General features: G+C 49.1%; 1 protein-coding gene across 1 annotated transcript; it reads right to left on the bottom strand.

Annotated features, from left to right (window-relative positions):
• Positions 1 to 13,404: 13,404 nt before the first annotated feature.
• Positions 13,405 to 17,504, bottom strand: LOC149329517 (uncharacterized). The gene is made up of 2 exons (XM_089560284.1): positions 16,707 to 17,504; positions 13,405 to 15,882 (listed from the first exon to the last, which is right to left on the bottom strand). The coding sequence occupies exons 1-2, from the start codon at positions 16,989 to 16,991 to the stop codon at positions 14,716 to 14,718; spliced, it is 1,452 nt and encodes a 483-aa protein (XP_089416410.1). The 5' UTR covers positions 16,992 to 17,504; the 3' UTR covers positions 13,405 to 14,715.
• Between the last annotated feature and the right edge of the window lie 5,816 nt (positions 17,505 to 23,320).

Here is a 23,320-nt window from a genome sequence, read left to right as displayed (position 1 = left end):
CTCCACATGACGAACAGTCAGCAGCCATTTCACAGCCCCACTCACTTTCCATGTGGTGCCTTCGCGTTTGTACTATCCGCTAGCAATGAAACGCGAACAAGACAACTGAGCCACGAGACGCCAAATAAGAATATTTTAGGCAGGGGAATCTCAAAAATAGCTCATGTTCTTTTGACTTCGGAGGCACGAATACTTTTTTGCAGAAGTGTTATCAACTTCGCTTGCATGTCGTCTCCAGCAGCTAATATTATGGTGTTTTTCTTATGTCACCCCAGTTTCCTTCTTCGCGTTTCGTCAACTACTGATAGTACACCTTATCGTCCTCCTCTTTCTCCACCCGAGGTGATTCCCTCCCCCTCTCCTGCACTATCAGAATCACTATCAGCTCGCATTACAGGGCTAGCCACCCGAACAGCGCCTTTCCTTCTCCCCTGCGCTCACTTCAACGCTGAAGCTTCGCCATCTCGGAGGCGACGCCATGATTTGGGAAACGACACTACTGCCGGATGCAGTGAAATATACTGCACTCAGTGTTCTTAGATACCTGCTAGTTTCTCTCGGAATCCGGAGAAATTTTATGGAAAGCAGTCATGGGAATTATTTCAGCTACTAGCAGTGCGCTCAAGTAAATAAAGCGTAGGCATGTGCCGGCGGCCGCCATTGCGTTTTTTTCTTTTTAGCTCTCGCAATTGTGCTCCATTAACTCCGTCAGATTTTGAGTAACCACTTACCAGAGAAAGCTTTCCTACGAACAAGGACACCACCCGTTTGGTGGTTTAATGCTTTGTATACCAGATGCGGACCCATGCCATCGAGAGCTGTGATAGCTTTTCATATTTACCTGCACCAAACATCTGCGAGCTGGTTAGTTACAAGAGCTGAGGTACAGGCTAGTTGGGCGATAAGCATTCACCAACATTGGGTGCTTGATGAAACGGCGCAAGGGCGAGGTCGTAGACAGGAAAGGGCAGGTTACTTAGTTTATTTCAAAACAGATGTTAAAACACATGTTTCAGTTCAACACTCTCAAACTTCTTGCGGGAATAATTCGTATACTAAGGAGAAGCTCAAATAAAAAAAAGCACGATGATTAACACTTTATAAGAAACTACTATCTGCGCATTTGTGCTTGAATGCGTAGCGCAACTATGAATTGGTAAATAAACCTTGAAAAAAAATTGGCAGCGGTTTCACTCTGGTTAAACCTGGAGGTTTGCGAAAGCAACAAGGAGAGAGAGAGAGAGCGATGGAGAGCGCGCGGCAGCGGCCCCGGCACGCTAGCTATGCGCCGCTACTGGGCATGCGCAACTGCGAGCGCTGCGGCGGCACCTCTTGGTCACCCGCGCAGCGACGGCGGCGGCGCGCCAGCTGTGCGCCATGTGACGTCACTGCTCCTTGCGCATGCGCAGTATGGCCTTTCGTCAGCTCCGCGAAATGGCTCGACGACTCGCGTAGTGTTGCTCTCGCAAGAAAAGAGGGCGCCAGCGCTGCGGGCAGTGCTTTTGGAGCGTCAGCGTGGATTGTTGTCCACTGCACACTCAGCTTTACCTCATGATAGTGATGCTAAGGAAGGCAGATTAGGTCGTCTTAAAGGAGAGGTAAAAGAACGTCTCTCAAATTGTAAGGCAATTGTAGACCTTTGGATGTAGGGACCGAGAAAAATTCGCTTTGAATAGCTTAGAACAGACTATTCCGTCCAAAACGGTAAACTTGGCGAGTTGGTGAATGTTTTGCACTGTGCACAGTGCGAAAAATGGAGGAAATACGCACACACCGCCTTTCGTGCGTGCGCGTGTTTCCTGCTTAGCCCTCGTTTTTACGCAGTGTTCAAAAAGCACTTCTAGCGGGTCTGCGCCCGAATTAAAAAAAAAAGTTTGATTCTCTGGCCTGCAGAAATCAGTTTTGTTAGCATTCTAATATCTTAATGACATTCTAAAAGAGGTGATTTATAACTAGTGAGCTAAACTGGAGTTTCTCTTTAAACGAGTATAAACACCTAACTTTGGGGTGCGTGTCTTCTTCTTTGTAATGAGCGTAAATCATGATTATACACGGAATACCACGCGGTGTCCTCCTACGAGGAATTATAAAATTTATATTCGAATTTCTTTCTCGTGCTTTTTCGGTTTCAACAGCTGGACAATAGCTGTGACGTAATCAGTGCTTATTCACATATGGTCATTCCGGCTCTTAAGGAAGGCTATCTTCAGCACTATAGTGAGTTACACCGATGAAGCAGCGATTATATCAGTTTTTTCATGCCTCAAGTGATCTAAAACCTCTATTTGACGTCACAAGTATCGTGACAGCCGTCGTTTGCCGATGTATTCACAATATTGGGACGATTTGTTGTGCACCGGAGTTGAGTCCATTTTGAACTTAAGCTTCCCGGAACTTAAAGCATTGAGTAAGCCGTTCTTTCTTAATCGACTACACAGCTTGAGAAGAACTAGCATGCTGAACTGGCGTTGTGAATCGGTTGTTTCAGCCAAATCCACTTTCGGCCCAATGATTAGTGATCATAGGGCGACATATGACCAGACAGACTTTTCGTCGTAGCGCCATTCCTTTGTATGATGGGCAACTATGTTTTCCTTCCACTTGGTCGCCTGGACGTCTTTTGTGTTGAGATTGCTCTGATACTGCTTGTTTTGTATTTTATCACCAGGGCGTATACTAGGAATAATACTTCAACCCTATAAACATACCATAATTAAGAAAAACGAGTATATACTTCTGTAAAATGTCATCCCACTGCTTGCTAGGCAGTTTTAATGTTTATATTTCACGGACGGCAAAATATAACTGATTAAAATCACGGCACAACACAAAGTAGTCTATTACGCTTGTATGCAGCCCTTTTTATTTGGCTCTGGGAACTTCCGAGTTTGCGCAACAAAACGAGATCACTGTCCAAAAGACGGGCCTGGCGAGCACTACTCTTAATCACTACCTTCTGTGTTAAAGAGAACCAAATTTCTGCAAGCCAAACTGTGGTTTCAGACCCTTTGTCGGCCAGTTTTTTATCGGTCTAGTAGCAGTCTACTTGCTCTGAGTGAGTAGTATACCTCAAGTATTACTTTGAAACAGGCCAGGCCGGGCTCGGGCTGGGCTTCACTCCGGGATTCACGGGCCGGGCCGGGCTCGCTAGAACGATTATTTAGTGGGCCAGGCCCGAGCTTGAAGCCGCGGGCCTGGGCCGCGCTCGGGCTTCAGGTCTCGGGCTCGGGACGGGCTTGGGCCTCAGACTGACGCCCGTGCAGTGCTCTAGTTGGCACCATAAGTAGTAACCACCAATAAGCTCTGTCCCACTTCCTGGACCAAGTGCAGTTAGTAACACTATCGTATTTTTCGCCACAACTGAGATGGAAATCATTGCTGCATTCCAGAAGCTGAAAAATTCTAAATCACAGGATGTGAACGACATTCAGACTGCCCCAGTGAAATATATCCTAGACCTGTTTGTACCTGTGCTGAATAAGGTATACAATTTAGCTCTGGAGTGCAGCAGTTTTCCCAAGAACATGCAGATTGCAAAGGGGTAGCCCTACATAAAGAAGGTGATAAAAATGCCATAAATTTCTATTGTCGCATCTTCGTACTACCGATGTTTTCAAAAGGATTGCAAAAAATAATGCACACGTGCCTTTACAATTTCTTAAACAAATTCTCATTTATCTCGCCGCACCAATATGGCTTCCTGAAAGGCAAATCCACAGAATTCGCACTGTGAACAGAAAAAGAATTTATTATAGACTCTTTTGAGTACAAAGAACTTGTACTAGGACTGTATATTGATTTCACGAAAGCATTTGATTGCGTCCATCATGTAATCTTATTGTCTAAGCAGCTGCATTACGGAATACGCGGTAGTGCAAATCGTCTCCTCCCCTCATACCCTGATAACAGGTGCCCGTAGGTCAGCCATAACAATCACAATTCAGACATAAAAATCATCACTTCCGGCGTACCGCAAGGGAGTATTCTTGGACCTGTGCTTTTTGTTGTTTATATTAACGACATTTTTTTCTCTTCAAAACACAGCTACGTGGGTTGGGTACGCGGATGATACTGATGTTTTTCAGAGGAAGAACTATTGATGATTTAGTCTGCTCGGCAAATCACGCTTTATCATTAGTTAGTCTTGTCGCAAAGAAATTACTTGCGGTTGAATACCAAAAAAACTCAAGCTATTCGTTTCCGCACTAAGAACAAAAAGGTAAACATCATGGGCAAAATTCCTTTAGACTGCGAAGAGGTAAAAGGTAAGGTAAGTCTTAACGAAATTAAGAATATTGGCGTAAAATTATCAAAAACTCTTACATAAAACAAGCATGTTATGCGCTCTGCAACAAACTTAGTAAGGTTTGCGGGATACTAAATAGACACCCTAACTTCTTGCCAATAGCAGTTAAACGCTTAATTTATAACGCACTATTTTGTCAACACTTAATTACTGCCATTTAATCTGGTCAACTGCATCGAAAGAAAACATAGAGAAACTTAGAGTGTGTCAGAAGCGCGCTTTGCGTGCTATTGCTAATGTTCCTTGTCATGCATACACTTCTGATTACTTCTTCTCCTATAAGCTTTTTCCCACGGAATTCATTTACCTTATCGTCTAGCGTGTACATACGAGGTCTGTAAGCAAAGTATCCGACTTTATTTTTTTTTGCGAACACCTGATGGATTTGAAACAAGCACGCTTGCACCAGCCTACCTTGAACCTTCGTGCGCATGCACAAATGTTTTCTCGCCTGCCGATAGCGTCAGTCACTGGCACGCAGCGTTTGAGTGAAGCAGTGCGCAGTGCTCTCGTCGGTTTTTTTATTGCCAGGAAAATGGCGGAGAGACAAAAGCAGCGCTACTGCGTCAAATTTTGCCAGAAACTAGGCGAAAGCCAAGTGGAAACCATTCGGAATATTCAGACTGCTTTCGGTGACAATGCTATCAGCAGCACAGAGATTAAGCAGTGGTACAATTGGTTTAAAGATGGCCGCACATTGGTGCAGCTAGAGCCACGCTCCTGTTGGCCATCAACATGCCGTAATGACCAGGTCATTGCCGAAGTGAACGCTGTGGTGACGCGGGACCATCGTGTGACTATCCGAGAAGTTGTGGAAGAGGTGGAAATCATCAATATTTCTGCACATTCCATTATCACCGAAAATTTGGCCATGTAGAAAGATGCGGCGAAATTCGCGCCGAAGCTGCTCACGGTGGCGCAAAAAGCAGCTTCGTGTTGAAATCTCACAGGATATGCTGGATTCCACAAACAATGACCCCGTCTTCATCAACACCATAATCGCTGGTGACGAGTCTTGGGTGTACAGGTACGACCCGGAAACCAAATCCCAGTCGCCACAATGGCAGCATTCCACGTCTCCAAGACCAAAGAAGGCCCGCTAAACGCGCAGCATTGTGAGAGTGATGCTGACTGCTTTCTTTCACTCCCTTTGTGTGGCACGCCACGCGTACGCACCCCACAAAGTAAACATTGACCAAAAGAATACTACAGGGATGTCCTCTGTCACCTGCGTGGTGCTGTGCGCCGGAAGAAGCCGAAGTTGAGGTCAACAGGAAATTGGCGCATCCATCATGAGAATTCTCCTGCACATTCCTCGCACTAAATTCACACTTTTTTCGCGAAAAACCAGACTGCTGTAGTTCAACAGACTCCTTACTCTCCTGATATGGCCTCCTGTGACTTCTGGCTGTTTCCCAAAATCAAGAGGCCATTGAAAGGAGCGATATTTCAGACAAGAGAGAACATTATGGCTGCAACGACAGCTGAGCTAAACTTCATAACGAAAGGGCCTTTTCGGAATACCTCAAACAATAGCAGCTCCACTGGGAGAAGTATGTGGAGTCCCAAGGAGACTACTTTGAAGGTGATTAGGTTTCCAACACTCCAGTTATGCCAGTTTTTTTTCTTCCGCTAAAGGTCGGGTACTTTTCTAACAGACCTCGTATCGCTCATCCGTATCGGCGTGCAATCAGAGCATTCTGAATTTGCTAAACCTTCACCCACGCACTTACATTTGCAAAATACGTCATAATGACGCATGGGTGGTGCCTCACTGTCGTACAGAGTACGGTCGCCGGTCCATATCTTATTCTTCTAAATAGCATTGCGCTCATCGATGCCAACCCAGAAAAGATGTCAATACGAGCGCTACATGCACATTTCCTTATAGCCAACATCCATTAATTCTCTTGTATGACTGTGTTTTGTGCTTTGTGTTTTTGGTGCACTTTTATGCTTTGTTTTGCTATAATATGCCTTTAAATTCTAATACCGGTGAAGAATACATTTTCCAGAATTTTAAAAACTTAAATTTATTCAACTGAATGTGTTTCAATCTGAGTGTGTTTGAAATTTTTATCGTTAATACCTGACGTGTTTTAGAATGTGTGTTTCAATGTACTTATAACTGGATGTGCTTTCATCTGGAGTGGTTTGTTCTGTAGGGTGCTAATTTTATGCGAAGCGTATTAACGTAGGTTTCGGGCCTTAGCGCGACGCCCGGCGGTGGCCACCATTGACCTTGAAGTGAGATCACATGATGTGACGTCACGTGATGACGTCACACCGGCTGCAGATGGGGCCTCATATCGCGCCGTCGGACGTCGCCCGGCGGAGGCCTCCACGCTTCGGTTCGCGCCGTCGCGCGCGACGCGGCGGCGGCGCCACTATCGCTGCATCACGTGATATGTGACGTCACGCCAGGGATGAAGCGGCGCGCGCCCGCCGTCGCGTCAGTCTCTGTGCCCGCAACCGCGCCAGCGTCTTTGCGCCGGGCGTGTATGCGGTCAAGATGCCTCCAAACGCTAAGGACGTTAATAATAAGAATGCAAAACGAAGGCTGCTTCGCATCCACTGGGCTTAACCTTGACAAGCCTCCAACTTTTTTAGGTCTGTGAATTGAATTATGAAATTGAATCCTGTATAATCTGTACTAGCACTACTGCCGAACTGTAAATAGAGGGGGCCGGGCTGTGTCAAGCCGCCGCTATGCGGCTTTTACCCGTCACCCCCTTTTCTCCTTGAGAGAGAAAATAACATTGATTTGATTTGATATGCCAGGAGGGGGGGGGAGGTGCATCGGCAGCCCCGATAGCGGGATGACGCCCACGAATGGGTGAAAGCATACACTGACGAACACACAGTCGTAGGCGATGTACGCCTATCACTCACCCCCCCCCCCCCCCCCACACCTCATGGCTGGTTACTGCCCCTGAATACTCCAACAATTGCAGGAAACGGCAGCCTCTACAACATGCGCGTAATGGTAATGCCAATGTGGCGATATAAATGCGAGACCGCTACGCAGAGTAACTGAACACTCAGTGTTTCGTCAGCGTTTCGCACCTCGTAAACTGTCCCGTAAATTCGCGAACAAGAATTAACGTCCCAACGAATTTCAACGACGGTAATGCACCAGGCCAGGAGAGTATAAAGTTGAGGTTTATAATTTTCCCGTAAAAGAGAATTCCTGAGCAAAAATATTCAGTTTGTATTTCCCTCATAACGAAGGCTCGGGCTGCAGCTGAATGGACTAGGAGACTGCTGTTGTATGCAACACTCAGCGATCGCGGTTTTATTTGAATTTTCACACTCTTGGGGGGCGAGCATGGCTGTATTATTTCGTTGAGACGATCGTAACGCACGTACCCACAAGCATTGCTTGCAAACTCGAATGTCCACATATGGTCGTAGGTCTTTTAACAATATCTTACTGGCATGGGCCATGAAGATTGGTAAGGCAAAAGAAGATGGGGTGCTGTGCGATTACATGTAACATTCATCTAGCGTCCAAAGGCCCTTTATTTGGACATTCACAAACTATTTCTTGTCCTAATTCACTTGACACCGATTGACCATCAGTAAATAAAAGATGAAGAGTCTTCGTTTCCTGGCACCTTTCGCAAGACCCGATTGCAAGGCGGCAAAGGTGTATATTTTGTTACCGCAGTTTCGTGCGATACTTTTTGCCGTCTTACAGGAAACTGTTGCCACTGGGTAATTGGAGTGCGCTCTGTCCGGAGTGGAGGCGCGGAGAAGATGCATAGCCTAACAATAGGTATAAGTGCTTTTTTCAGCGGGGAGAACCTTGAAAGTTGTTCTTGCTTCGTCGTTGACTTGTTGCTTACGACGGGCTAGAGTCTTGCGGTAGTATACGTGTCCGCCGAACGTGTTACATCTCGTTAAGGACGTCGACCTTGCATGATTGGCGCCAGACAAACGTATCGCTTGTCTGAGATTGCATTTAGCGCTGAGCCCGGTAAAAAGCGGGCATTTGTGGAGATTTCACGCACATCCCAGTCATTTTATCGTCCATCAGCCATCTTTATATAAACCTGCATTCCACTTCCTTTCCTTATCATTTTCTTGTTCGGCTGAAAGCGATACCTTTTAATTCTATATGGTCCCCGGCCTCCGCGCAGCAGTTGTAGTCATCGACGTCGTCAACGTCCAGCGTCTGTGGCCCCGTGAGCATCCCGCACACACACACCACGCCTCCCCCCCCCCCCCCCACACACACACGCACGCGCTAAATTATGCCAAATGGCTTGAAACGACGCTCAAGATAACATCGTGCAACCGGTTCAGCTATGCCAAAGGCTCCAGAGGTGACGTGGGGAGTCAAACGTGTTGCGAGAGGGGCATGGACGCTGCCAACGCGGAGCTTCGTGCACTCAAAGCTGCGCATCTGTAGGAGGCTAGAACCTCAAAAAAGCGGCGGGTCTATAGAGGAAAGAAAGCTCAGCATAGGCGCTCGCTTTCCGAGCTGCCGGCCAAAAAAGTGTTCCGGAAGTCACGCACTTTCGCAAGGACCACTGGGAGTTTATGGCCAATGCCACAGCCAATGGTACCGCTGGGCGCAGCAGCGTCGTCTGCTGCATTGCCTGCTGCGCATGTGCAAGAGCGCTGAAATGGCGGGAAAGGGGGGGGGGGGCGAGGTGTTTGGTGCGCAGTGGGGAGCGGCTTCGAAAAATGCGAGGCAACCGCCTCTCCTGAGTTCTTTCCTTCCTCCATGGGCGGCTCCGAACTGAGGGCGAAAGCTCTTGGACGCTGCTTGCAACGTGCTGCTCGACAAGACGCTCAGGTCCACGCCAGCAAATTGCTCACTCCACAAAACACTCTTCTTAACCTTCTTGAACCATACACAATCGTCACAGGTATGGCGACATGCTTGGCTGCAGCGTTTTAAGCAACTGCATCCATTCCAAATGCACAATGTGTACCATATCGCGCTGACATGAATTACCAAGGGTGGAATAGCGATTGCTTTTGCTCTAAACTTTTTAGAAACATTTCCTGGACCAGCTAACCCCGTGCACAGCACCATCACTACGGTCACAGCTAGAGTAACCTCTGGCCTGCAGGAGGGCCCCGATGTGACATAATTTGTGTCAGTTAGCATTTAATCCTCCTGCTGATAAGGGATATCTTTGTCAGGGCGTCTAGTTTTCGATAACACAAGTGGCACGTAAATGCAACTTCGTAGGTAAGGAAAAATTCAGTCTTCAGAGAATAGTGAATTTTGTTTCTATAACTTCACTGTAGCTGGCCATACAGGAAAAGTGTTTACGTCACTGCAAACGTTAAGAGATCGGAAGCGGGCGGAGTGGGTGAGAGAACAAACGAGGGTTAATGACATCCCAGTTGAAATCAAGAGGAAGAAATGGGCTTGCACAGGGCATGTAATGCGAAGGCAAGGTAACCGCTGGTACTTAAGGGTAACGGAGAGGATTCCAAGAAAAGGAAAGCGTTGAAGGGGACGGCAGAAAGTTAGATGGGCGGATGAGATTAAGAAATTTGCGGGAATACTTGGGCCTCAACTGGCGAAGGACAGGGTTAAATGGTAAGACGCGGGAGAGGCTTTTGCCCTGCAGTGGGCGTCGTCAGGCTGATGATGACGATGATGATGATGATGAATCCTCATATGACGCGATAGAGTAGTGGGTTAGGCTTTCCATTGTAATCAGCTTGACACTTTTGCACGCATCCCTGCTGAAAAAAGTTGTATGATGCAATAAACTCATACAGTTTGTCATACAAATATCATAGACTCATCATACATATCATAGAACATTATCATACAAATGTGATAGATTTCTGTAAAACCATACAGTCATCGTAGAGATATCGTAGAACATCATACAAATTGTATGATATATCATATAATTTGTGTTGTGTCCCATTATTGCTTTTGTGTGTGTGCGCCCCCGCGTCCTCCTCCTAACGACCACTCGCATCCTCCTCCTAACGACCACGACAGTTGCCCCTCGTCGCACGCTGTCGCCAGATGCCCCCCCACGGTGCGCCCCCGCACCCTCCTCCTGTTCTGGGAAGCCACTCCCCCCCGTGGACGCTTCTCCGCTCCCTCCTTTCTTCGGGCGGCCAGTTCGGCTCCTGCCTCGGTCGACGCTGGTCGCACCCTCATCGGCTTTAAATAAACGAAGTCTTAAAGTACCGTGTGCGTCTTTCGCTGCATTCAACACAGCGACCGGACACGACAGTGGCGACGAGAAAGTGGATTCGACCCGCGCTACGCAACGCTATTGACAAGCCATGGCTACGCGAAGGTTTCCCAATCAGATACCAGAATTCAACGGCTCATCGTGGTCATCGTGGGTTGGACGCCTTCAGTTCTACTTTGAAGCTAACAACATCACAGACCCAGCCTTGAAGAGGGCCAACCTGCTGACGCTGTGCGGGGAGCAGACCTACGATACTGTCTGCGCCCTTATTCAGCCAAGCACACCAGCGGCAGTGTCTTACGTCGACATCGTAAAAGCGCTGCAAAAGCACTACGACCCAAGGCCATCCGAGGTCTACAGCCGGGCTCGCTTCCAACGACGAGATCAACTGGGAGGAGAAACTGTGAGCGCCTACGTAGCCGCGCTCAAGAAGCTCGCTGCCGACTGCAATTTTGGAACGCTGTCGACAACAGCTACCGGGCAGGAGGGAGACGCAGCTTCTTCTGCTAACACCACCATGCTTCCCTTGGACGTGATGTTACGCGACAGATTTGTGTGCGGACTGAGTGACGAGTCACTGCAGCAGCGCCTGTTCGCTGAGAAGGACCTCACATTCAGCAAAGCTTACGACATCGCCGTTCGAGCGGAGAGCGCCGGTCACCAGCAGAGAGGGATTCGCCGGAACACCGAGCCGGTACACCAGACAAGCAACCAGGTGCGCAAGCCTTCTGTTGTTGTAAAATCGGTCAAAAAGGCACAACGCTGCTGGCGGTGTGACGACCAACACAACCCCCAGGGATGTCGATTCCAGTCAGCCACGTGTAATTTTTGCCACAAGCGAGGGCATATCGAAAGAGCATGCATTACGAAACGGAGACTTGCCAAGATAAAGTCACCTTCCCAGCCTAATCACAGCGTCAACGCCTCAGAGAATACGCCGCTATCTGATCTCCATGGAGCAACATCAGCAACACCATCTGTGTTGTACGACCTGAACACCATGAATCTCGGCACGCGACCGAAGATTTTTACAGAAGTAAGCGTACATCACCAGCTGATTAAGTTCGAGGTGGACTCCGGCGCAGCCTGTACTCTGATCAGTGAGGACACATTCCGAACTTCATGGCCATCTGACGCACCCGCCCTGCAACAAGACGACACGCACCTGCGAACGTGGTCAGGACAGAATCTGCCACTATTGGGCTCTGCCAACGTGCAGGTTAACTACAACGGCCAGACCCATACGCTACCTCTGCTTGTTGTGAAGGGCACAGGATCAAGCCTTCTAGGGAGAAACTGGTTTTCTCCACTAGGCGTGATGATATGCGGCATACACCAGACGCCGAGCCAGAACATGGTTAGTAAACATCAAAACGCCGATGCGCTAAGCCGTCTGCCACTAGACGCAACTGTTGACGAACCATTTCCACCAGGAGACGTTCTGATGTTCGAAGCACTGCCAGAGCCTCCGCTTACAGCAGGCACAGTTGCAGCATCTACGCAGAAGTGCGCAGCTCTCCGGCTAGTTTACACAGCTGTTCAACAAGGCAACGTGCATAAACTGAAAGGGGACAACTTCGACGCTTACCGCAGGCGAGCTACAGAGTTGAGCACCCATCGCGGCTGCATCATATTTGGGTCCCGAGTTGTGATGCCGAGAGAACTACGCGCACAAGCTATGTCTCTCATCCACGCCGGACATCGGGGCATCGTTGCAATGAAAAAGTGTGCCAGAAGCTACATGTGGTGGCCTGGCATTGACAACGACATCGAAACAGTGGTGCGAGAATGCAAGCCTTGCCAGAGCAGCCGGAGCGCCCCGCCGAAAGCTCCTGTCCCAGAATGGGAAAAGCCAGACACACCATGGCACACACTGCACATTGATTTTGCAGGACCAATTGAGGGCTGCACTTTCCTTGTGGTCGTAGATGCCTACACAAAGTGGCTTGAGATAAGGCAAATGGGACAGACGACTTCGGCAGCAGTCATTGACAACCTCCGATCACTATTTGCAACGTTCGGCCTGCCGCGCAAGGTAGTGTCGGACAACGGAACACCGTTTGTGTCTGCGGAGATCCTCAAGTTTTATCGCGACAACGGGATCTCATCAGTTACATCGGCCCCCTACCACCCAGCGACAAACGGACAAGCCGAGCGCTACGTAGCCGAGCTAAAACGCGCCCTTGAAAGAGATCAGACAGGCTCGCTGCAGCGCCGCCTTGCGCGCTTTCTCTTCAAGCAGCACACGACGGTTCAGAGCACAACAGGCGAGACCCCCTCGAAAATGATGTTCGAGCGTGAAATGCGAACCCAGCTCACAGCCATCCTCCCCGAGCCAAAAGCAGAGACGTTCCGGGAAGAAAAAGCAATTCCGCGCTGCGGCACGCTTAATGAGGGGCAGCGCGTCCTCGCCCGACAGTTTCTGAAAAAGCCACGCTGGGAGGAAGCTACAATTGTCAGACGCATAGGCCTGCGCTCTTGGCTCGTCAACATACATGGCACAGTAGCACGCCGACATCTCAACCAGCTGCGTAGATTTACGACGCCGTCTGAGAGCTGTCCGCCAGCGGAGAGAACACGTGCACCATCTTCCCACATTGCCTGGCATCTCTTCCCGGAAGAAGAGACTTCGCCCAGGACAGACCTAGGAGACACAGCGAACAACAGCCAGCCTACAAGTGTTTCTCCCCCGAGCGCACAAAGCCAGCGCGCCTCCACGCGTGAGCGCCGACCCCCTGCACGATACCAGGCAACTTTCTAAGGGGGAAGGAAGTGTTGTGTCCCATTATTGCTTTTGTGTGTGTGCGCCCCCGCGTCCTCCTCCTAACGACCACTCGCATCCTCCTCCTAACGACCACGACAGTTGCCCCTCGTCGCACGCTGTCGCCAGATGCCCCCCCACAGTGCGCCCCCGCACCCTCCTCCTGTTCTGGGAAGCCACTCCCCCCCGTGGACGCTTCTCCGCTCCCTCCTTTCTTCGGGCGGCCAGTTCGGCTCCTGCCTCGGTCGACGCTGGTCGCACCCTCATCGGCTTTAAATAAACGAAGTCTTAAAGTACCGTGTGCGTCTTTCGCTGCATTCAACACAGCGACCGGACACGACAATTTGCATGATATTCTATGATGAAGCCTCTATGAGGTTATTGTATCATATAACTTTTTTTCAGCAAGGATTTTTTCATTTTTTAAACGTTTCAATTAATTAATTAATGAAATGCACACTCTAAATTTTTGAAATAGCGTCGTCAAGCAATGGAGTTTCATTCTGAGCATTGTGGCACCTTTGAGCCTCCCTTTTTCCAATTCTTACATTTTTTTAATTTCCTTAAAAATGATAATTACAACGATTTCGTGAAGTCGTCATCACCTATCACAAACAAATCAATCACTAGAACCGCAAATTACCATGATACAATTTTTTTTGCTCTGCCCCCTATTATTTGCGACACGCAGTGCCGAATGCACCGACTTCTTTTCGTCCGAACGAGCTGTAGCCTATACGCTGTCGCGTAGAAGTTACTTCTACATCGTCAGGAGCATGCACTCCTCGGCGCACCTGTCATTAGTAGCGGACGTCGTCTTCGATGGTAGTGTTTGCCTTCAAACGAAGTGTCGTTGTAGTTTGTTCTCCGTCGATGGAAGCACCGTTCTTTGAAGAGATTGGTTTTGGTTTTATGGGGTTTAACGTCCCAAAGCGACTGAGGCTATGAGAGACGCCGTAGTGAAGGGCTCCGGAAATTTCGTCCACCTGGGGTTCTTTAACGTGCACTGACATCGCACAGTACACGGGCCTCTAGAATTTCTCCTCCAAAGAAATTCCAGCCGCCGCGGCCGGGATCGAACCCGCGTCTTTCGGGTCAGCAGCCGAGCACCATAGCCACTGAGCCACCGCGGCGGCATTCTTTGAAGAGAAAATGTCCCGTATTTATTTGTGGAACATACATTCCAAAACCTTGAACGACATCAAGTGACAAGTAAACGTCCATTTTATTGAAACACTTCAGCTACCAACGTTACCATTCCGGTTAGAGCCTGATATAGGGATATAGCACTGTGACCGCGGTTATATTTCCCTCATTCAGGGATCAAAATAAAGCAATGAGTGACCATGTAATGGCCAGAAATGCCGAGGAGCCTTCACCATACCGCACACTAGGACACAGAGCATGGAATATAAAACTGCTGCTAAGTATACCAGCCTATAAGCGACGAAACTTGGCTTCTGGTCTCATTCAAGCTCCAACCATGGCAGGAGCTCGAACCTTACTCGAAGCTGGTTGTATTCTACAAAGCCACCCTTAAACAGGCTAGAGAGCAAGCGCCCATCCTTTGAACGCCATAACAAACTACCTCTTTCCTGCGTTCTCTCACATTTATAACAACCGAGTGCTGTCTTGTCACATTCGGCACCCGACTTTGGATGGACGAAACGCACTTTGACTCTTAGCTTGGGTGGACATAGCAAAGCGTCGTCCATGTCACTCTGGTGTACTCGGAACTGCGGGTGCACGACCATTCCAATATCATAAATACATTCTATGCAGACTCCGGGCGCAATTCGGTAGCCACGGAGATAGACTTTTTTGTCTTCGTACTCAGCACGCCCAAGCACCAACGCCTTTTCTTCCAGGAACTTCACACCTTCCACGACAAATTCGCAGTGCGCTACCTGTATCTCAGGGTATCGGAGCACTTTATCAATGCTAGATATCGCCTTCTTACTCTCTTGAATTTCTTTATTTGCCTCTTCCATGCTATCTGCAATTTTTGAAACCTTTTCGAGGTTTTCTCTCGTTGGTTGCACCAACTCATCTTTATGTATTGCTTCCAATCTTTGCATGCTGGTGGAAATTTCTCCGATGCTACTGAAGCTTAAACTCAAACCATGTCTAGTTTCCTCGCTAAACGCGGTGATTTTGTGCAAGCAGTTGTTCACACAGTCACGTTGCTCGGCCATTGCTTTTACCACTTCTTGCCTTACTGTTTTCTTGATGTCGTTAATGCCTTTACTGAGTTCGTGCCTGAGCGCTTCTTTGCAGCGGTTTTCTCCGTGAACAAGTTGGTTGAGTATCTCGCTGTTGGCGCCACTTTCGACAAGGAGCCCCTCCAGAAGTGCCTTCAGTTCTCCGGCCTGCCCTCCCAGGGTTTCTCTGAGAGATGTCAGAAGTACCGTTATGTCGTTGCAGCTGCTCACACCTTGGCGTCGAGATGCGCGAGGCGTCACTCTACTGCAGGATTTTGATCCCAAGTGAGCACAGATCTCGGAGCAGAGAACAGCGGCCGAGCACTTGGGGCAGCAAATCGAGTGATGAGCACATTCACGACGAAAGTGCTGGGTGATTCTGTGCGCAGGCATCACTGCCCCGCAGTTTGCTTTTTCGTTCCAACACTTCACCTGCAAAGTTAAAACGAATGGAGTCATTACGTCCATTCCTGTTACAACTTCAGGAACTCAGCACGCCGTTTTGTTTTAAATTTGACACTGCTTTGTTCCGGTAAATGGCAAATTTGTTTTGGAGAGAATTTGCGATTTGGTGAGAAAAATTGCGAAATAAGTTATACTACCAATCTGGGCCTATAAATAAATTGGTAAATTGGTTTTTGAGCAAAGGAAATAGCGCATTATCTGCCTCACATATCTCGGCGGACACCTCAACTACGCCCGAAGGGAAGAGAGGAAGGTGGGAGTGAAAGAAGAAAGAAAGAAAGAGGCACCCTACTGGAGGGCTCCTGAATAATTTCGACAAAATTTGCCTGCATCGTGCGGAAACACATGCGCTCGCGAAGGCATGCAGACAAAGCAACTCCAGTGCACGTAACTAGTTGAAAAAGCCTAATTTTGTCGAGACATAGCGTCAAGGGTATTCGCATTTTCGAAATTCCAAAAACCGATATTGCTACTACTAACGACCGGCTACAAATCTCGATTTGCAGGTAGGCGCCTTACTTTACTAGTTGAAAAAGTTATTGAAAACTAGTTAACCAGCGTACTACTTAACACGATTCACTGTTTTTTTTAGTGTCCGTCAACCCTGGTAGTACTATGCTTCGAAGGCTGTAATTCTACCCCAAAAGCTGATATTTTAAAAAATTTTGAAAGTGTTCACTGATTCATCCGATGTAGCTCTCGACTGCGACAGTCACCTTGAACCATGCGGCGCTTAATGGTATCAAACCGCAAAGCGCAAGTCCACTTGATCTTTTTTTCTCATCCCTTACCTCTCTGCGAAGCATCTCATCCGCAGGGCATTCCCTCCAATCGACCTCCTCGTCCTGGAACTCGCGGCCGTCCAGCGGGCAGATGTGTGAAGCTTGCGCAGCGCACTGCTCATAGCAGGACTCGCACAACACGTGCATGCATTGAAGGAATGCGCTCCTCTTGCGCACCAATCCACAGGCGCTGCATACCCTATGCTGTGGAATAGGCTTGACGAAGAGTAGCGGCCGGTAGTCGAGTTCCGGAGAAAACCCCACAAGCGTGTACAGCGTGCCACCAAGAGGCATCTTGTTCAACACGTCCGTTCGCTTCGCTTGGAACTGAAAGGACGTCCTCCTACGGCCCGCTCAAGTCCGTTCTTATCGCTTCTTATTTCCAGCCGTCGCCATGGAGACAATCGTAGAATGCGGCTTTGGATGTACCCCGTTGATAACACGGTGGAGCTCGTGTCGCTTCGGCTCTAGTAATCACCTCTGTTGCGCTCTTCCTTTGGCTCACTTCGTTGTCGGAAGGCGTGAAAGGTACAAAGGGCAAAACTCGTGTCTAGAACGAGCGAACTGTGCGCTCCGCAGATTCCAAAGCAACTGCGGCTAGGAAAGGAAAGAAATGAAGACGAAATCCGATGAGTTGAGCCAGCGCCTCCTCTATTTTTACAATGCCAGCCGCATCGCCCGCTTCGCAATGGGAGCCGTCGGTACACCTCATTTCAGTTAGTTGCCGCGTTGCGGAACTAGCCATATGGTAGCACTGCTTGCGTCATGCTTGCGTATGGGCGCGCGGTGGTGATAGCGCTGTCCTACTCCTACTCTTGGCGTCTGTCAGGTTGTAGCTGTTTACCCTTTCTTGTGTAGCTCTCGCTTCATGCGTGGCGCGGCGCTTTTTCTAACGGGAATCGGCTGGAGCGGCAGCTGCTCGCAGTTTGCAGAGGTGGCCTGTGGCGATCGCTCCGCCTATCCCTTGAGGATGGCGGCTGGCATACTTGATGCGCTGTTTGAGGTACTTGCGCTACTTTTTGCTCTTCCTTGCCAGACGAGTAGAGTGTTATAAGTTTTAAGGCTCGTTCGTTTCGTGGCACCATTGTTAACGAAATTTTTTTGCGCGGGTAAATGTTGTGGTCCGCGAAGCTGACGAGGTGTCCTCGCTGCAGCAGTAAATTGGCACCGGATAATTATCTGCTGCAGGGCTGCTGCTTTCAGTTTTGTGTGAATAGTGGGCAATTTTAAGCTCGTTTATGTGGAGCTGAGGAACTTCGCTCCATAGACAGTACAAAAGAAGTTGACGTTTACTTGCATTCATTCACATATATTTACAACAATTTACCGTAATCGTATATACAACTCTTTGTATTTATAGACATATTCCATTTTTAGAATTGGTGTCTCTTTGCTTGTATTAGCAGGTATTTTACAGCCTTAAGAAGTTTGCATTGAAGCGCAACCGCTTTTGGACGCACGAGGAGGACAAAGCATCTCGTGAGCGAGCGGAGCTCAACAACAATCAAAACACACCTAACGCCCGGGTGGAGACGCCAGTTCGAACGCCTTCTTGTGTTTCGTTACGCGCCGAACGACAACGCCGGTATAAGAGACGCTGACGCGGCGCTGAAGAAACTCTGCCTTGTGTTTCGGCCTTTACGGAGACGGCCCCTGAACACGCGCTGAAGAGGTCTTGATTTCCGCTTTATCTGCCTCTTTTTCTTTAGGCGCTTTTCTTTGTTTTGCATAGTTTTATTAGCGCCTGGTTGCAGTCAGGACCAGGCAGAACTTCCGATATGCTTTGGCAACAGCTGCTGCGCCGTATATTTGCGAATGAAGTTCATTTTTCGCTTCTCAAAACAATCGTAGCTGCAGGCTGCCAAGGACAGAGAATAATCTTTATGTAGTAGTCGTAACAATGACAGCTTATCTTGACAAAAGTACAACTACGACTTGAAAGCTATTGTTGTCTGGTAGTCTTGAAAAATGCGTTGTCGTGAAAATTTGCCATGCCTTCTTAATTTCATTCTCGAATTTTCCTTACTGAACATGATAGAATCCAAAGCCAAAATAGCATAACTTATTACTAAATACGTTTACCATCTGATTTCATATTGTGACGAAGACGAAGCTGGCAGTGGCGCGGGACGGAGCGCCCGCACTAGGCCAGCGGCCATTAAATCATCTCATAGCCATTGTTCACCACGTCTCATTCTTCGGCTGGCCGCCGCGTTACATTTAGTGTGAGTTGCTGGGGTCCCTTCATCGCCATCCTGGTCACGGAGCTTCGGCGTCCTGGGCCTGCCGTGGACGTCGGCCTTGAGTACCTGGTCAGCGCCGCACGGCCGTGCCCCAGCCCGCCCGACCTGACCCGACCTCGCCGCTCACCCCAGCGCCGTCCCCCGCCCGGACCACACGACACGACGACCCAAGACCCGACGGACCCAGGACCCCACCAACCCAGGACCCCACCGACCCAAGACCCCACTGACCCAAGACCCAAACATGAAGACACCGCCCCCCTGCCCCCGCCGTTCGGTGCGTCCAGAGACCTCGGCCGTCAGCTGCTGGCACCCTACGGCGCGGATGCTTCGTTGACCGGGACTCATTCTCTCATCTTTCTCATCGTGGCGGCCAGCACTGCACCATCATCTACATATTGTTCGGTCCTTCACTCAAGACCATCGCCATCTCGCCGTCTGTTCGTCACCGATCGGGACGATCGCTCGGAGGCCCCGGGTAGTGTGACGAAGACGAAGCTGGCAGTGGCGCGGGACGGAGCGCCCGCGCTAGGCCAGCGGCCATTAAATCATCTCATAGCCATTGTTCACCACGTCTCATTCTTCGGCTGGCCGCCGCGTTACAATATTTTCGCCAAGTAGTTTAAGTTCCTCTCCCGGAATGTTTAGCGTTGTAGCTTAGCTAAAAGACCGACATGATTCGGCAAAGACGCCACAGCCTTCGGTTGCAATGCCAACGCCGCACTTTCTGTGACTCCTTTTAAAACTAGCGCCTGCAGCGGCTTCGCGATGAACAGCGCTTCACGCTGAGCAGCGCCAGGAACAGCGCGCTCAATGACGCGTCCATACCCGGCAGGCAGCCTGATGGTAATACAGGATGCAGAGCGCCGCCTCACGAAGAAAGATGGAAATGATAACAAAGTGGCCTCGACCGCTTGCCGTTGTCTGGCGCCACCCAGATGGTCCTCTCCCCCACAGATGCAGAGACGGCGCGAAGGCTAGCCGACGGGGGAGAGTAGGAAAGTAGGACAGGAGAGGGTTTTGGACGGTCGGATCGGCCCTACTCGGCAGGCATTGTAAAAATAGAGGAGGCGTTGGTTGAGCTGAACATGCTTACGTCCAGACCATTTTTAATCGAATGATGTTGCTAGATATCGCGTGTTCGGACCGAAATAACCCCGGAGCTTGTTCTAGGCAAGCTTTTTGCCCTCTGTACTCTTAATCCTTATTTTCAGACTGAAAAACAATGAAGCATTTCAGCAGTAAAGCATCAACAAGAACTTTCGTCAAGAAGAACATCAACAAGAACACACCATGAGTAATATAATGTGCTTAATCAATACCTAGGTTGAGAGCTCTGGCAGCTTCAACCAGATCGCTCACCGATTTTGAGGCGTCAGCCTTTCTTGGCGCATGAGTGTCGTGGACGGAAGCTGTCGACAGAAGCTGGAGAACGGACATTGTCCGCAAAAGTGTCCGAACGAACTGCCAATCATAAGTTGTACGGTAATTAGAATAAAAATTAAATTTGATTAAGCAACATATTATGGCCGACATGATGGTGGTAGAGATAATGATAGCTAATGATATAGTGCCAAACAGAGAGTGATAGGGCCAGAGATAGTGATACTGAGGAGGACAGAGATAGGAATAGCTGGTGATAGCGATGATGGTGATAGTGATGATAACAGAAGTAAAAATCAGAAATAAAATTAAAAAAAAAATAATTGGAAACGAAAACTGCGGGGAGAACGAGAGGAAAAGGAAAGGGTATCACATTTCCGCTTTTAAGCAGGCTTAAGTACAATCCTGTAGTTTGCGTCATTAATAACTCTTCGACAGCTGCAAGGCTGTATGACGTCACAACTCGAGATACTCGTCCCGCGCAAGGGCCGACGTTCAGAGATGTCGCGGCATTTCTCTGTTTTCTTTTTCACTGAGAGAATTGCTGTTGTGGCATGCACACATCACACGTAGCTTTGATTCTTCGTTTAGTTTCGGTCGATTTTATAGCGATAGCAGTAAAGTGCGTACACCCCTGGGGTGTAGAAAAGAAATTTCCTTTAGTCGATTATAATGCCGGAACATGACGCAAACACCATTATGACATATCAGAATGTAAACTATTGGCGAAGAAAATAAAATTAAGATAATATGAGAATCGAACCGGGGTCCTTGCGTAGTGGGTCAGGTGATTACCGCCAACGTTCCTGCCACCGACAGCCACCGACGTTCGCTATGCTCCGAGTATTTTGGGAGCACAAGGCAATAAAGTGGCTGTGTTTCAACTCAGCTGAGCTAGGAAGGCTTTGTAAAGGATGGTTAGCGACGGTTTAGCTTTTGTACATTTTTATTGCTTCAAGACTTCATGATCGACAGCAAATTGTTTCAGCGAGAGCAAATCACGAGATGCATCACGTCCCACCAGTGCAAGAGCGAGCCTCCAGACCGGCGGTTGGGGCAGCGGTGGTGGTGGTGAAAACATTTGTTTGGCGGAATTGAGTTTGGGAGCCACAGAGTGGCCCCGCTACATGGTCGGCGTCCCTAGTCCGGGACACCACATGACGAGGCCCCGTCTCTCGCCCGTTTCACGAGAGCCCTTTGGGACTCAAGCGAGGAGCAGTTAAGGAGGGCAGTCTCCCATGCCTCTAGGGAAGGGGTAGGTGAAGGGGGAAGGTGGGGATTTTGAGTACATGCCCCCACCATGTGGAAGATACCACAGGTCTCCCCACAGTGCGGGCATCGCCCATCCCTGTTATTATCGTAATGTTTGGTGACTGCGGGACAGAGTAGAGTACCTGTCTGCAGGCGTCTTAAAGTTCGCTCCTCCGTCTTACTCAGCCCTTTTTCAGGGGCCAAGAAAAGGCTGTGGTTGTCGTTATAATGTGTTATGATTTTCCTGAACCGCAGAAGCGGCTGGTTTGACTGCGAGCCAGAAGAGCTGGGATGAGGAGACCGGTGAGTAAGCGCTCGTGAGGCCGCGTCAGCGGCCTTATTACCTCGTATGTCCTGGTGGCCAGGAGCCCAAATGATTCTTTTCGGTTTTGGGTCAGTGGAGGTCCGTATTAGAATACAAGCTTCTAAGGGGTAGATCTCCTCTGCCAGGTAATGATCGCATGCTTTTCGGGAGTGCGTGATGATTCTCGAATTTGAGTGGGCGGCCGCAAGCGCTATCACTACTTCCTCGGCTCGAATTGAATCGGCGCAGCAGCGGACGTGACTGCCAAGCGCGTAGCTATGGCGTCGATCGAGAAGAAGATCGATGCTCCTATCACGTACGATTTTGCACATGCGGCGCGCCTCCCGTTAGAGGTCAAATCTAGAAGCCCGATGACCTTCAGGCTCAGCATGGGAGGAGTAGCTTTTTGCTCTAATAATAAGAGCCCTAACGAACGGCTTTGAAGCAGTTCCTTCGGGTTGCTCTGTGTTCCTGCTATACGCGAATTTGCCTTTGAAGAATTAAATACGAACTTCATGCGCTATTGGTATCTAGGCACATATCCGATGGGTATCAACACCGAGTAATATCGTCCATTGCCTGTTCCCTAGACGGTTCGCAGCTGGCCTAGCGCGAGCATTCCGTCCCGCGGCACTGCCCTCTCATCGTCGTCTTCTACGTAACACAAAACCGTGCTTTCGCTCTGATTCGAATGTCGTGAACATTCTCTGTAGTTTTTATTTACCAACGAACCGACCATAACTAATGTCGTCACCGCAACTCCAAACGGGGAAGAAAGGAAGAAAATGGCGAGCCCGTGAGCAGCTTGTCGCCATTCGCGGAAGCGTTATCATCGACATGGTTATCTAGCTCTCAGGGCTGCTGCAGCGCAGAAATCTCCTTATCTCCATTTCCCTTTATTTTTGTTCCTATCGCCAGCGGTACAACGCTACGTGCCTTGCCGCTCATCGCTGTTGCTTGTATGACTTTTGCCTAGTTCCCCGTAACTGCATCGCGGTACCAGGAGTGGTGATGTTGTTGGTTAACTAGGCTGGTATTGGTTTTTGATTTTCGCATATTCTATGGTTTACTGTACTGTGGACACACTTACTCATCACATTTAGTGTACGTGTGTGTATTTTGAGAGCGCAAGCGCCCGCGCGCCACTGGAGAGGGGCATGTGAAACTTGTTGCAAGCCCGCGCTGCCACATCGCCTCTGTTTTATGTGTGTTTACTTCACACCATTGGACACCCTGCACGCTCTTTTAGCGAGCGAAGCCCTCTGGCAGTCTCGCTGGCTCAGTGTTTTGTGTGAAAATGAAAATTTGTGTTTGTGGGAAGGAAAGGCGCAGTAGCTGTCTCGCATATCTGGCTGGACACCCGAACCGCGCCGTAATTGATGGGATAAAAGAGGGACTGAGGGAAGAAAGGCAGGAAGAGGTAGCGTAGTGAAGGGCTCCGG

The sequence above is a fragment of the Amblyomma mixtum genome, chromosome 9 (assembly GCF_055824585.1).
Source record: "Amblyomma mixtum isolate Tamu chromosome 9, ASM5582458v1, whole genome shotgun sequence".
Lineage (NCBI taxonomy): Eukaryota > Metazoa > Arthropoda > Arachnida > Ixodida > Ixodidae > Amblyomma > Amblyomma mixtum.
Note: the sequence above shows the minus strand (reverse complement) of the source record. Positions and strands in the feature narration are given on the sequence as shown.

What these genes read in the sequence shown, in the direction of transcription:
- LOC149329517 (XM_089560284.1), bottom strand. Translation starts at nt 16,991, where the DNA reads ATGCCTCTTGGTGGCACGCTGTACACGCTTGTGGGGTTTTCTCCGGAA. An exon ending in ATGAGATGCTTCGCAGAGAG is followed by an intron (nt 15,883 to 16,706) that starts GTAAGGGATGAG and finishes TTAACTTTGCAG; the next exon opens with GTGAAGTGTTGGAACGAAAA.